Source organism: Scardinius erythrophthalmus (genome assembly GCF_964197995.2).
Source record: "Scardinius erythrophthalmus genome assembly, chromosome: 12".
NCBI lineage: Eukaryota > Metazoa > Chordata > Actinopteri > Cypriniformes > Leuciscidae > Scardinius > Scardinius erythrophthalmus.
In genome coordinates, this window is record NC_138232.1 from 42,759,496 (window position 1) to 42,773,778 (window position 14,283).

The window sequence follows — 14,283 nt, forward strand, 5'->3', positions numbered from 1 at the left end:
TGTTAAACTTTTAACAACATAATATCAATCAAAAAACAAACTTAGACGACAAAAAAGTACATGTAAAGAAATTAAATGTACTTGTGTAAAAAAAAAAAAAAAAAAGAAGGAAAGAATAATCTGGACCCATAAATAAGTCCTTAAAAGTTTTTCCTGATAAAAAGAGCTGTCTCATAACATTAAAGACTGGGCAGTCCAAAAGAATATGTTTTATAGACAAATTGGCACTACAGTATTCATAATTTGTTTGCAAAGTTTGCATCACTGATTCTGTTATGTTCCTGTTTATTACTGTGGGGCTGCTTTGAAACAATCTAAATTGTATAAAGCGCTATAGAAATGAAGCTGATTTGTTCAAGACTTACCATGATTCCTGAGGTGATGATATATGCTCATGAGGGACTAATTCTGAATCCTAAGTCGCAGAACTACATAACCCATAATCCTGAAAAATGATCCGCCAATCAAATCAAGTCGCTGTTACGCCTACTCTCATAAAGTGTTGTGAATTCATCTGAGTCAGTCTCCTGACAAGTCATGTCAGCTTTATTTCTATAGCGCTTTATTCAAAACAGATTATTTCAAAGCAGCTTCACGGTAATAATCAGGAAAATAATGATCAATGATGCAAACAGAATTCAATTCTGTTTTAAAAGCAGCTCTTAAATAGACAATAGTGTGATACATATTATCATATTATTCAGCTGAAGTCGGTTCAGTGTTGATTCAGTTCAGTTCAATAACTGTGTAAAGTCAATCTATTATGAAATGAGTTCAATTCAGCTATAATCTATAATAATTTAGTTCAATGTTCAAAAACGTTGACGCTGCCAAATTCAGCAATTGTGAAACAAAGTCCAATCAGCTATAAAAGTTTTACAGAAAACAGTGATGTCATCATCCAAATCAATAAAGTTCTTATTTGAGTGTCATTGCAGTCAAATCAATAATATTACTGAATATTAAGTGTCTTTTAGACCTCAAATAAGCAAAACCAGAGGCGACAGTGGCAAGAAACCCAAACTCCACCAGATGACAGAAACGAAGAAAAAACCTTCAACTCTCAAACTACTGATTAACTTAAATTTTTATACTTTATGTATAATCATTTGCAATTCTTCATGGGATGAGTAATTAATTCCCTTGTTCAATAACAGACAAGGTGGTAATTCAACCTCAAAGTTTCTGGAATATAGCTGGAGAAAATTAATGGGGAAAAAATAACTTATAGAATTGAAAGGCGAGTGACTATTGCGCTCAAAAGAAATAACTACAGTCACGCACCTCTGTGGAAAAGATCCTCATAATGCTTCTTTTTCTTGTGAAACTCGCTGACAGGGTAAAAGTCATCAGCGTCCTGTAGAGAGCAGAGATCAGTTTCTACACAACACACACTGATGATGGTGATGATGATGATGATGAAGTCAGTGATGTGAGTCTTTCATCGGTACCTTCAGCCGTTTCTTGGAGGTCTTGCGAACCTCTGCGTCGATGATCTCTTCTTCTCTCAGCAGATCTTTGTAGGATCTTCTTTTTTCTCTCTGACTGCGACCAGCGACCAGACTCACCTCACCCTCCATCTACACACACACACACACACACACACACACACATTACAGTGGCGAGAATAAGTTTGCGAACCCTCTGAGGGCATCTGGATTTCTCCATTAATTATTTATAAAATGTTGTCTGATCTTGAGTCACGGTTATAGACAAACACATTCTAACTAAACTAATAACTAATTGTACTTTTCACAACTAATGATGGTGTATGATCATTGACGGCAGATATGTTCACAAACTTATTTTTACAGCTGTAAATAGAAACAGATATTGTGTTACTGGTTTGTGTGGTTGTGTATTTAAATGTATAGGTTTGCGAGTTATAGTGAGTATATAAATATAAATGAACGTGTTGTAGTGTGTATTTGAGTATGTATGAATGTATGTTTGTGTTGTTGTTATTAGCCCTCTATGCTAACAAGCTAACTGGCAGAACTTTAAACACTATTAGTGATTCACAGTAAAATTCAGACAAAGCGAAGCATGTTCAGCTGAGAAGCAAAACATTAAACATGCGTACGATCGTGATAAAATGTAGTTTTATTCATTCGATTAATTTCCATATATTACCTTCATCAAATTTCATGCGTCTCCTGTCGCCATCTTGGCTCTGCGCTGCGCGGTCAGTTTCTCGCGCGACGGTTCGAGAGTGTGGCGTCATCGCGCACCCGGGCGCCTCTAGCGGACAGGCGGAACGAGCACCGCTGCCCATCACGGTGAGCTGACTGACAAAGAGTACTCTCTTGAACATCTGCATTTAAATATGAATGTGACTGTATTTTATTATGGGTTTTCATTGGCACATATATTATAATATCCCTGCTGTTTGAGTCCAAACAACACCGACTGGAAAAGGCGAGAGAACTGAACTGATCTTTAACTGAATCAGACCGGTTTCTGCGTATCAAAACATTCTGTGACCTATATGTGTGTGTGTGTGTGTGTGTGTGTGTGTGTGTCTGTGTGAGCATATGTTTATATAATGAATCACACAGAAGTGTTGAAACTTTTCTGAAGAAAAAAAAGGCTGGAACAGCTAGTCTCGGGTTCAGAGTTCTGGATTGTGTCGAGTCACGTTTAGCCGTTCTGCGCGCTCATGTTTAGCCTAGTGTTTAGCGCACGCGCGCTCTCTCTCTCTTCTCGCTCATAGCGCTCTCTCTCTCTCTGCTCGCTCATGGTTAGCGCGTTCACGCTGACTCACGGTTTCAACATCGCTCCAGATTTACTGCTGCGTTTCTTATCGCTACTCAGCAAATCACAGGCAATAATAATAAATCACGCGACTTTATTAACCTGCACCTCTTATGTAAGATGATCTTCATAACATACTTGCATCATTCTGACTCTTATTCTCATCTGTTATAATAATGTTTTTTTCACACTGACATGACATTGATTGCAGGGTGTTTTAGAGCTGATCATGACCAGTGAACTATTCTCCTCCTCCCCCACTGAACTTTTACTGATCACATTCAGAGAACAGACAATCCCATATATCCCAATATCATGTGAACACATGCTCAACAAGCAATTTTGCGTTTAAAAGACGTCTAATAGCCGTCCAAACACAGCCCTGACGTCTAGGCTAAAACAAGGCAAAATTTGGGCTGTCAGTGAAAATTTAATAGACATCCAAACCATCGCCCAAGAATAGACTAGTCATCAATCAAAACAAGGAGAAGAAATGAGTGAAGAAATTAAACCAAACACCTTGTAATCACTGTTGACTTTGCTTCCATGATGGAATATCATACATCTCGCAAGTTATTTTGGCAAAAACGACATGTAGCCAAATTGAAGTTTATTTTGGCTAGAAGTGTATTACTCATAGCCGAACTATATCGGGTCTATAGTTCAACTAGACGGTGAATTGACGGATATTGCTTGCTGGGAGGTGATCATGTGATTGAAATTGTTCCTCAGTCATGTTTTCCACATCTCTCCTCCTCCTGAGCCGATGAATGTGTCGTGTCATGTTTAGCTCTGCTCCTCCTCCTCTCCCTGCCTTTGTTTGAGTTCCCGTTTCTCTCCCTCAGAGAGTATAAAAGAGGAGAGAGCCGGACTCGAGTTCAGATCCTGAGCCGCTCACATTCAAGAGATCCGCTGAGGACCGACACACACAGACCGAGTGAGTAAACCTTGATTTTGTTCCAAGTTTCTTTCTTCTGTTGAACACAAAAGAAGATATCTTAAAGAATATTGATAAGATTTTTGGGTGAACTGTCCCTTTAAGAGATTTTTAATTTACTGTCTGCTTCATCAGATGATGGAGTTATATTCACACGAGCAGCGTCAGGATGCACTATTCACTGGTGCAGAGTTTCATACAGTGTTGATTTGTTTTTCATAGAAATGGAGACGATTGAGAAAACACAGACAGCGATCACAGACAGGTAATACTAACATCTATCTATCTATCTATCTATCTATCTATCTATCTATCTATCTATCTATCTATCTATCTATCTATCTATCTATCTATCTATCTATCTATCTATCTATCTATCTAATCAAGTCACCTTCATTTATATAGCGTTTTTAACAATATAGACTGTTTCACAGCAGCTTTACAATGATAATAGGATATACAGTAACAGAGATTGTTTTGGCTTTCTAGAATAAAGTTATTGTCCAACTACAGTTAGTTTTGATTGATTCCCTTCTGTTGCAAAGATCATTATCTATCTATCTATCTATCTATCTATCTATCTATCTATCTATCTATCTATCTATCTATCTATCTATCTATCTATCTATCTATCTATCTATCTATCTATCTATCTATCTATCTATCTATCTATCTATCTATCTATCTTTCTGTGCTTAGTGTGTGTTACTGACTTTATTATAATGATTGTGTGTTTCATGTTGAGTGAATCTGTGTGTTTCCTCACAGTGATCTATCAGAGTTGATCAAAGCTGCGACTAAAGAGAGTCACGTGCGAGCGGAGAACACCGAGCTGATGCTGAGCTACCAGAGAGGAGACGTGTCCCTTCGACAGTACCAGGTGATTCACCCCGCAGTGTGTTTAACACGACAGGCTGCGTTACACAGCGACGGGTGTTTAGACGCGACACACAGCGAGTGACTATATTCACTATATCACACCGGCTCAAGTGTCATGATTGACTGAATGATGTTTTAGACATGTAAACTAATTAGTAGTTTGGTATTAACCGTAGTTTATTATTATAACTATATTATTACCAGTTTATTATTTATTATTACACGGCTCTGTGGAATACTTGATTCTGATTGGTCAATCAGACCAAATTATTCCCAGAGAACAGCCGCTGAAACAGAAACACAGGATCATCCGGGTCACTAAAGTCATCAGCGCTATAGACTCGCTAGGAACGGTTTTCCTTCGTGGAAGTTTTTGCTTTTGGTGAGCTAATAAAATATTAAAACTCAGCCGAATCAATATTTTGTGTACAGTTATTTAATAATGCCATCCAGCATCGTGGACTCGCTCTCTCGTTTCATACAAACGCAGTGGCAGCCATTTTGAGACTATTGTTTTGTACACTGTTGGATTATAAGATACAAACAGGTACGATTTTAAAATCTGAAATCAATATCTCTTATCCCCATAATTATTTATGTGTTGAAATGCTGCGTAATAAGTGGTATGATTGTCTCAAGCAACTGCTCTCTCTGCGGAAGCTTTGCGATTAAAGAGCTGATAAAATATTTAGACTCAGATCAATATTTCATGTCTAATTATTTACTTATGGTGCAAGCAGCCGTGTAACGTACATAATGTACATCCAGCCGGTTGTTATCTCAGATTGAACATCTTCAGGCTGATGCAAGACCCGCTGGCTTCAGTTGCATAAACCGCTTAGACTAGTCTTACAAGTTAGTCATCGAAGATGCGATGTGACTGTTGCTACATTTCCGATCTAAACGGTCAATACCACCCAAGCGTAAAGCCAGATAAGATAACAGCCGTCCGGATGTACACTATCCCTTACCAATCACAACGCACCAACACAACTCGCTGTAAACCAGCCTAATTAATAACAGCTTGAGTTTTAAGGTGCTCGTTTGAAGCGTTTGTTTCCGAACCTGGTGCCTTTTTTTCGTTAGTTTAGGCATATATGAACACAACAATCGCTCCAAGATCCAAGATCGTGACTTGCATAAACACATTTTGGTACGCTTTTAAATGTTGCCTTGTGAAAGCGAAAATGCAACATTGTAACAAATGAAGTCCCTGTTTCGGTCTGAAAACGCCCTTAGATTTGGTCTTCGTAATGAATCTAACCTGGTTTTCTTCTGCTCTGTGTTTCAGCTGCTCTTGTGTTCGCTGTATAAGATATACGAGGCGCTGGAGGAAGAGCTGGACAGGAACGCTTCCCATGATGCCGTGGCTCCCATATACTTCCCTCAGGAACTGGGCCGGCTGGAGTCCATCGGGAAAGACCTGGAGCATTTCTACGGCCAGGACTGGAAGGAGAAGATCACGGTGCCGGCCGCCACACTGAGATACGCCGGCAGACTGAGAGAGGTGAACACAGAGAACACATTAATCCACTGATATCTGGCCATTTTGAGATTATCTCCGTTGACTGAGAATCATGCTTAAAATTAAAATGCTTTAGAAGTATTTTTAATTGTTAGTTCATCTGAACTAATGTAGATAACTAATGTAAACATCTGGAACCTTGTCCATTTGTACACTTCTCCTAAGTGTTAACCACAGGGCTTGACATTAACTCTTTGCTCTCCACTCACGGTGGTGCGAGTTTCCAAAGTTACTCGTCACTCAGCATGTTCACTGGCCACAATTCTGACATCGATACCATTGGGAAAAACTGCCATACAGATATTTTTTATATTATCTCATAATTTGTCAGCAGGTTTATTAGGCTGCTGTCGCTTTAAGACCTGACACACGGATCCATGCGTTTTCTTTCTCAGCTGTTTATGTTCACTTAAAACGTACGTGAATACTCATCAAAACCGGCATTTTGACATTATTTTGTGTGTATTTGACTGTTTAAGCACAATAAGCAGCGAAAAAGAGATCGATCTAGAGGCGGCTTTATGTGCTGTACTTTTGGTGTAAACATAAAATCTGTGGGAATGAGTAAAATTATACTCAATATGAGCAATCCCACAGTGAAACTCAAGCCCTGTAACACCAACAATATTCGAGTGAGTGAGTGGAGGCGGGTTTGAGTGTCTCTCGCTGTCGGAGAGAGAGAGAGAGAGCAGCTGGTATTGTGTATTCTGAGAAAAAATGAGTATTGGAAGCATTTCAGATATTTCAGTATCGATGTATTGAAAAATCTACATTTTTGACACTACATTGCACTTTGTTTATTATTTCAGATGTCTTTTTAAAAGATTACAATTGAAAAATGTATATATTTAAAATTGAACCCGCCAAAGTGACGGCGTTAAACGCCACTGCTGAAATACGCCCGCGTTTGTTAATGTCAAGCCCTGGTTACACATCTGAGACATGTTTAAGATGTCGTACGTCATTTACACCCTCTATCGTTCGAGAATACCGTGACTTTGCTCTGAATCGGTTGTGTTGTGTCTCTTAGGTGGGCAGAGATCACCCCGAGTATCTGGTGGCTCACGCGTACACACGGTACCTGGGCGACCTGTCGGGGGGGCAGGTGCTGGGCCGCATCACGCAGAAGTCATTAGGGCTGAGGAACGGAGAGGGCTTGTCGTTCTTCTCGTTCCCGGGCGTCAGCAGCCCGAACCTCTTCAAGCAGTTGTACAGGAGCCGCATGAACAGCGTCGAGCTGACGGAGGAGCAGAGGAGCGGGGTCCTGAACGAGGCCGTCCTCGCATTCGAGCTCAACGTCCAGGTGAGCGATCCATCTTCTTCTCAAGTCAACTCACCTTTATTTATACAGCGCTTTTTACAGTACAGATTGTTTCAAAGCAGCTTTACAGTGAAAACAGGAAAATAATGCAACAAAGTTTGTTTATAGAAGAAAATAGCATCATAGTCCAGCTTAAGTTCGTTCAGTGATGGTTCATTTTTGTTGTAAAAAACATTAATTTAGTTCATTTATATATATATAGCTGCTATGTCATCATCCAGTTCAGTTCTTATATGATGGTGTCAATGCAGGCAGATCAGTAATATTGTTGAATATTATATTAAATGAAAGCAAGCCAAAAGACTAAGGCGATAGTGGCAAGGAACTAAAACTCCACCAGGTGAAGGAATGGAGAAAAAACGTGCAGGTCCTCCATCTGATCTGGATCCGGCTGACTACAGTAAACCTGGGAACTAGTAGAAAGACTAACATTAGCGTAGACGCCATTCTTCGTATGATGTAACGAGTACATCGGGTGTTATAGGAAGTGTTCCCGGTTCATAATCTATGCAGCCTAATACAAGCTGCTCACTGACGAGTGACTGAAGCTGTTGTGGACGCGCTGATCGTTTGCTCTCGTTTCCTCAGGTCTTTAACGAGCTTCAGGACTCGGTGAGCCGCGTGTCAGAGACAGAAACTGAAGTGAGACAGAGACACACACAACACAAGCAGAGCACGACGACCACAGCAGGTAAAGCGCTGGCTCATGTTTGTACTTGTGATGGATGTTTCGGTGTGCTAAGCGTGTGTTAAGCGTGTTTGTCATGTTCTCCTCAGGGGACGCAGCGTGTGAATCACTGCAGAGCTCCTCGTCGCTGATGCCCCGGTTCCTGCGGGCGCTGCTCGGTGTGTTCGTGGTTCTGGCCGTCGGGATGGCCTACGCCTTTTAAACTGGCATCATTAGCACTTCTGAAAACATGACGTCACATTTTGGAGACAATAAATGTGTTATTTTATCATATCATTAATAATTAACATGATTGTATGTTAGTTCATGATTCAAATGACAGATCCTCCAGAAAAATTCCCTTGTCAGAATTATTTTGTAACCATGTGTATATATGCATTTGTATTATTAACACTATATTTTTTATAATAAAATCTTACATATTGTTCCTGAATGTTGCAGGATTTTTTGGCTTCTCAAATGAAAATCAGTGTGTAATTAATACACATTAATTTGCTCGTGATTACTGTATAATGGTGGAAATATTCACAATATAAAGTTCAGGATTAGGTTAGTTTGTTGATTGGGGAGTTCTGGCGACGATAGTTTACCGACATGTTATAAGACCTATCACTACGCAAAGGCATGTTCACACCAAGAACTATCTATAAGTATATATATATATATTTTTTTAATTATTACCAGATGATGAATGATAAAAATGCTGACAGCTAAATCAGAATCCATCCAACTTTAAAGAGCTCAAGTATTTTTTATCGGCCTTAATTCCTTATACGTGCGCTGTTAAAGGTAGGGTAGGCAATTTCGGAGAGGCTAGCAATAGCAAGTTAGCCTTGAAAGCATGAGATCTCGTCCCCAAAGCCACGCCTCCTTCAAAACGAATGAACGCCAGAGCAGATCCAGCAAAGCATCATAAGAGATGCCATTAAACTCCCTCATATCTCAAAGCACATCACACTACAATAATTATAAACGTGAACAACTTACAGAGGTCTTACTTGTATTCATTTCAGCATTAATAGTGTTGTCAGAGAAACGCATAAATATGAGTCTGAAGACGTGAACAGCTCCGGGTAGAACGCCAATGGATTGCCGTGTCTAAATTACAGTAATGACATGGCGTGAACACAGCAAATACTCGTTGTTTTGGTTCTGGAGGAACTGTAAAAAGTGGCTGCTGTTCGTGTGCGGTGCTCAGTGACTGACGTCTGTCTAACTCTGCATAGCATGAACCGCCCGGATGACGTGTGATGTCTGCGCGAGCAGGTGCGCGGAGTTATGGAAATACGCTGACAGGCAGGTAGGACATCATCGTATCATTGCATCCGGACCGAGATATATATATATTTAATCCTAAGACTTCCACAGAAGATATATGTACATTTTTAGATTAATTCTATTATTGATTGCTATCAGGATGTGGTGTGAAGAGTTTCAATCAGAAAAACATGATGTGTTTATGAAAAAACATGACCTACTCTGCCTTTAATGTAACAGAAGCCCATTCAGACCTAGGATGATATCTGTTTATTACTCGCTGCAGTTTTATCGTCTGCCACTTTAAATGCTCAATCTCTTTAAAGCAGGGTGGATTTTGATAGGCTGTCCTTGTTTTTATATTTAGTAAAAATCGTTTTGAAAGTGATTTCAACAATAGGAAGTCAGCTGACAGGGAAGGTTTAAGAGCTTTAGCTAACACAAAGTTATGAACTAATAGAACATTCGTTAGTTATTTGGTCTTATGTTCTCAAAATATTACCACAAAAAGATTATTTATACATCATTCACAGAACGTAAAAATTTGGAAGTTCTTCTATCATTTTTTAAATGTTACTACTTGTTTCAGAACGTTCAGAGAATATTTAACGTAACGTTCCCATGATGTCAGCAAAATGGGTGGAATGTTCCATTGACATTCGCACAACCAATTTATTTTTATTTTACGTTTAAAAACATTTGAACGTTCAGAGAACATTCAGAAATAGCATTAGCAAACCGTTGTTAAAACATATTTCTGTTAGCTTCTCTGTAACATTATTGCTATAGTTGTGGTGTGGACTGCTATTCCAAGTTATTTAAAAAATATAAATTATTAACAGGCCACAATCATTTAAAAATAAATAATGTGCACGGATAAATCACTTAGCCTTAATAAATGCTGCAATATTCTATTAAAAAAAAAACAGTCCATTTTATTTTCATGGTGGATTTTATCTGATTCTCCATCCATCATGTTCAACACCCACATCGGCTTTGGAACGCAAATGATGCCAGAAGTCTCATTTTTGAGAACTATACCTTGAGCGATGAAACTCAAACAAGACGCACTGGTTTGGCTGCTTTTATAAGTTTTTAAGTGAGAAATTCAAACATGAACACACTTACAGATACAGCTAATCAACCATCACACAAACCACTCGATCTGAAACAAACATGAACATTATAGAGTCAGTTTATTCAGTCAGAGGTAAGACAAGTCATTCTTATCATCATGGTTAATTTACAACATAAATTAATGCTTTTTACACTCAGTGAATATGCACGTTAATAAAAATTAACTTACAAAGGCAAAAAACAGCTTATTGGTTGTTTTTATGAATGGTCAAAAGGTTCACACACACACACACATTAAAGGCCAAATTCAGTATTAGAAACAAAACTAAAGTGAAATGAAGATAGGATTTGCTGTGGGAGTCTTCCTCAATGAACATGAGGATTTGAGCACAGGAAGTGATGCGTTCGGGACTTCCTGTGTGATGTAATCAGAGCGTGAAGATCTGCTCATGGTTTTGCTCCTGTGTCGCATGTCGAGGGCTCGAGTGAACGACGCCGGCAGACGAGACGTTATTCATCAAGGGAAGATGATCTGCAGCTTCAGCTCTGCCCGCTAAAAACTTATCAAACTCTGTCAGCAAGGAGAGAGAGAACAAAAAACATGAACGGATGACTTACAGTGTGTGTGTGTGTGTGTGTGTGTGTGTATCAGATATAATGAGCAACACACATCAGCACAGACTCTCACCTTCACTGGTCACACCCTCACTGTCATCAACGTCCGGCTGAAAAACATCATCAACATGTTTAGAAGGGAATAGCAGCAGTTTACCTCCTACTATCACACTGACATGGAGACAAAAGGCATTATTTCATGATAAACAATTCGACCAGTAGTGTGCTTTAATAAGTTGCGTGTGAATGCACAGCAAAAATGCTTGTTTTACTAAGTATTTTTGTCTTGTTTCCAGTCCAGATATCTAAAAATTCTTAAATCAAGGTAAAATGACACAAGATGTGAAAATAAGAATTAAGAAATCTAAGTTTTTGCTTCAAACAAGTAAAATTATCTGCCAGTGGAGTAAGAAAAACAATATTGTTTTCCATTTGATAATCTTTCTTACCCCAGTGGCAGATAATTTAGCTCGTTTTAAGAAAAAACTTGCTTAATTCAGTTTTTTTTTCTTCAGAAAACAATTTCTTATGTAATTTTGCTTATCTAGTAAAAAAAGCATTTTTTTCTCTACTAGAACAAGTTTTCCTGCTTGAATGTTGATTATTTTCCTCATATTCCCCATTGTTGACGTGTTCGTTCCCGGAAGAAACTCAAGACTACAATGGAGGCGTTTCAGGAGTTCAGAAACACTGACACTGATATAGAGAAGAACTCCCGCTGGAGGGACTTACATTACACACTAAAGAAAGTATTAAAATCATAGACTGTAAAAAAATATGGGCGTAGTGTGCGTGACGTCACTCGTTTGTTTCTGAAGAGCATTTTTGAAGCCCAAAGTGGGCGGAGCCAGCTGTCGCCATCTTGGCAGCGCGTCACTCCCGGACAAACGAAAAAGAGGCGGATTAGCTGAGGTGACGTGACGCTAACAGACAGCAGACAAACGGCTAGTAGTGACATCAGCGGCAATCCACCTGTCACTCAAGTGGCCACGCCCTTAATTATGCAGAACTTTAAGGCTTAATATAATTTAAACGGATGAGTTATAAATATATTCACCCCCCTCACAGTCGTCATGAAGGGCAAAATTAGCCATATAGACCAAAACCACTTTTTGCACCAGACTGTAAACGTGCTTTTTTCTGCTGTAAAGTTGGGCATTTTAACATGGGGGTTTATGGGATTGAGTCTCTTCTGCAGCCGGCCTCTAGTGGCCAGTGGATGAACTGCAGTTTAATCACTCAGTGTTGGATTCAAGAGAGAGACCGGAAGGATGCCGCTTGGTTAAGAAGCAGAATATATCCTCATCAGTGTGTGCTGTGCTGTGACTCCAGCAGGGGGCGCCGCTGATCAGCATTACACACACACGTATTGATCAGAGTAAAAACAGATCTCTCTTTACCATCTCTGCACACAACCACCTCTCGATGTCATCCATGGCGGAGCTGCGTGGAGCCGGAGCCTGACGGACACAGAACAACACAAACGTTCCTCACAAGATCTCTGTTTGTTTTTTATTGATCACCGGTGTGATACTGATCCATTAGAGATGATAAGAAAGTTACCCTTCATCTGTCAGTACATGCAAATCACACAGATAACCATCACCTGACGGTGGAAATACCTCACAAACATGCCTGTCGCAATTATTGATTAATCATCATTATTTGATCTAATCACAATTATTTGAGATAACTGCAATAATTGAGCAGATTCAATTTTAATCACAATTTACCATCCAAATAAGGGGAATTTAAACTCTTAAAGAAATGGCATCAAATGCATGATATTGTACGAGTCTCCTTTTCTGGTATATAAATAAATATTAAAAAGCACTGTTATAAAGTGCATATAGATATTTGACAAGATTTGTGAGTTTAATCAGTATGGAGCTTGTTTCCGCCACGGTATAAAACTATTTAAATGATAATTGGGACTTTTATCTCACAATTCTGACTTTTCTCCCTTCAAAATTGCCTGATATAAAGTCAGAATTGCGAGTTAGTAAGTCAGAATTGCTTTTTTCTTGCAATTGTGAGTTTATATCTTGGAAATCTGACTTTTTTTCGAACAATTCTGACTTTATAAACCGCAATTGCATCTTTAAATCACGCAATTCTGTAGCCTGGTTCTACCAGACTCTCGTACATTTCATTTGTACAGAGAGTCTGGCCTCGCTCCATTGAGAAACGTTTACTTCCTTGTAGGCGGGTTCTCTGTTAAAGTTCAAAACTATTGGATCTGCCCAGAGTCACTCAGGATCTGCCATAGCCAATCGCTAACGTGTGGTCGTCCGAATGATCAGAGGATTATGTTTAGAATAAGATGTCTGTCTTTTATAAAGTTTATAAAGCGACGAGAATACTTTTTGTGCGCAAAAACAAACAAAAATGACGACTTTATTCCACTATTCATTTCCTTCACTCTGTTCCTCGAGTCTTGATAAAGCAGCGCGTCTGTGTGTTGTACGTCACACGTAGGCTCACTATTGGCCGACGCTAGTCATGTGTGTGATCACATCAACGTCATCGTTCTCAGCCACTCCCTCTATTCGCTGATTGGTCCTACAAAAAATTTGTTTCTGGAAACCTAAGAATATACAGCAGTCCCAGACGTAGTACTGAAGGAAAATGAAATTGAGCGGAAGTACGTAGGAGGGCGGAGCCAGGCTAGCAATTCTGAGGAAAAAAGTCAGAATTGTGAGATAAAAAGTCATAATTAGCTTTTTTATTTGTTATTCTGTGGTGGAAATAAGCTTTCTTGAATCAGACTGCATTATATATATTATATGAATTGTATTACAATTAATTATATAAATATAAATTTTCACAGCATTAAAGTAAATCATTTAGGCCTATTTTAGTACACTTTATTATTATATATGATTCACGCATTACGCTTACACTGTAAGTGACATGAACAAAATTATTATTTTTATGGCAATTAATCGTCAGCACAAAATGCATGATCGTGACAGACCTCATTTCACACCAGCTGCAAAGAAACCCAAAGCATGATTCTAGATTAAACGTGAAGAAGGCTCTTCTACATGTACAGAAGCTGCTGTGTGTGTTTTAGTGCTGATATTTGCTGCAGTTTGAGTCTCATTTGAGTGATTGAATGGAAGTGTGTAGCGGCGACTCTGAAACCCACCAGACCCTCACTGTAAATCCACTGAGACTGACGGACCCATTCGCTCTCGCCGTCCTTCACACACAAACACACTCCTGCA

At 39.2% G+C, this 14,283-nt stretch overlaps 3 protein-coding genes across 6 annotated transcripts in view; 1 reads left to right on the forward strand and 2 right to left on the reverse strand.

Moving 5' to 3' along the window:
- hmgxb4b (HMG box domain containing 4b) overlaps positions 1 to 2,278 on the reverse strand; it is a 16,099-nt gene extending 13,821 nt beyond the window's left edge. Inside the window, exons 1-3 of the mRNA XM_081381220.1 lie at positions 2,134 to 2,278; positions 1,452 to 1,580; positions 1,285 to 1,357 (exon numbers count right to left, since the gene is read on the reverse strand). Coding sequence (XP_081237346.1) covers positions 1,285 to 1,357; positions 1,452 to 1,580; positions 2,134 to 2,139 — 208 coding nt within the window. The 5' untranslated portion in view covers positions 2,140 to 2,278. The remainder of the gene's footprint in view (positions 1 to 1,284; positions 1,358 to 1,451; positions 1,581 to 2,133) is intronic.
- Positions 1,254 to 8,535, forward strand: hmox1b (heme oxygenase 1b). Of its 2 annotated transcripts, none has more exons than XM_081381221.1 (8): positions 1,254 to 1,432; positions 3,600 to 3,691; positions 3,914 to 3,956; positions 4,460 to 4,571; positions 5,862 to 6,077; positions 7,126 to 7,398; positions 8,005 to 8,107; positions 8,194 to 8,535. In XM_081381221.1, exons 1-8 carry the CDS (start codon positions 1,398 to 1,400, stop codon positions 8,304 to 8,306), a joined length of 987 nt encoding a protein of 328 aa, XP_081237347.1. In that variant the 5' UTR covers positions 1,254 to 1,397; the 3' UTR covers positions 8,307 to 8,535. The 2 variants fall into 2 exon arrangements, with proteins under 2 accessions (XP_081237347.1, XP_081237348.1); XM_081381222.1 differs by lacking the exon at positions 1,254 to 1,432 and adding an exon at positions 2,241 to 2,279.
- Positions 8,536 to 10,429: 1,894 nt separating this feature from the next.
- LOC308699149 (target of Myb1 membrane trafficking protein) overlaps positions 10,430 to 14,283 on the reverse strand; it is a 15,392-nt gene continuing 11,538 nt past the window's right edge. Inside the window, exons 13-16 of one of the 3 annotated variants that reach the window (XM_081379740.1) lie at positions 14,205 to 14,258; positions 12,454 to 12,513; positions 11,127 to 11,163; positions 10,432 to 11,009 (exon numbers count right to left, since the gene is read on the reverse strand). In XM_081379740.1, coding sequence (XP_081235866.1) covers positions 10,867 to 11,009; positions 11,127 to 11,163; positions 12,454 to 12,513; positions 14,205 to 14,258 — 294 coding nt within the window. In that variant the 3' untranslated portion in view covers positions 10,432 to 10,866. Of the gene's footprint in view, positions 11,010 to 11,126; positions 11,164 to 12,453; positions 12,514 to 14,204; positions 14,259 to 14,283 lie in introns of all 3 variants that reach the window. The other 2 variants (XM_081379741.1, XM_081379742.1) reach the window with 2 other exon arrangements.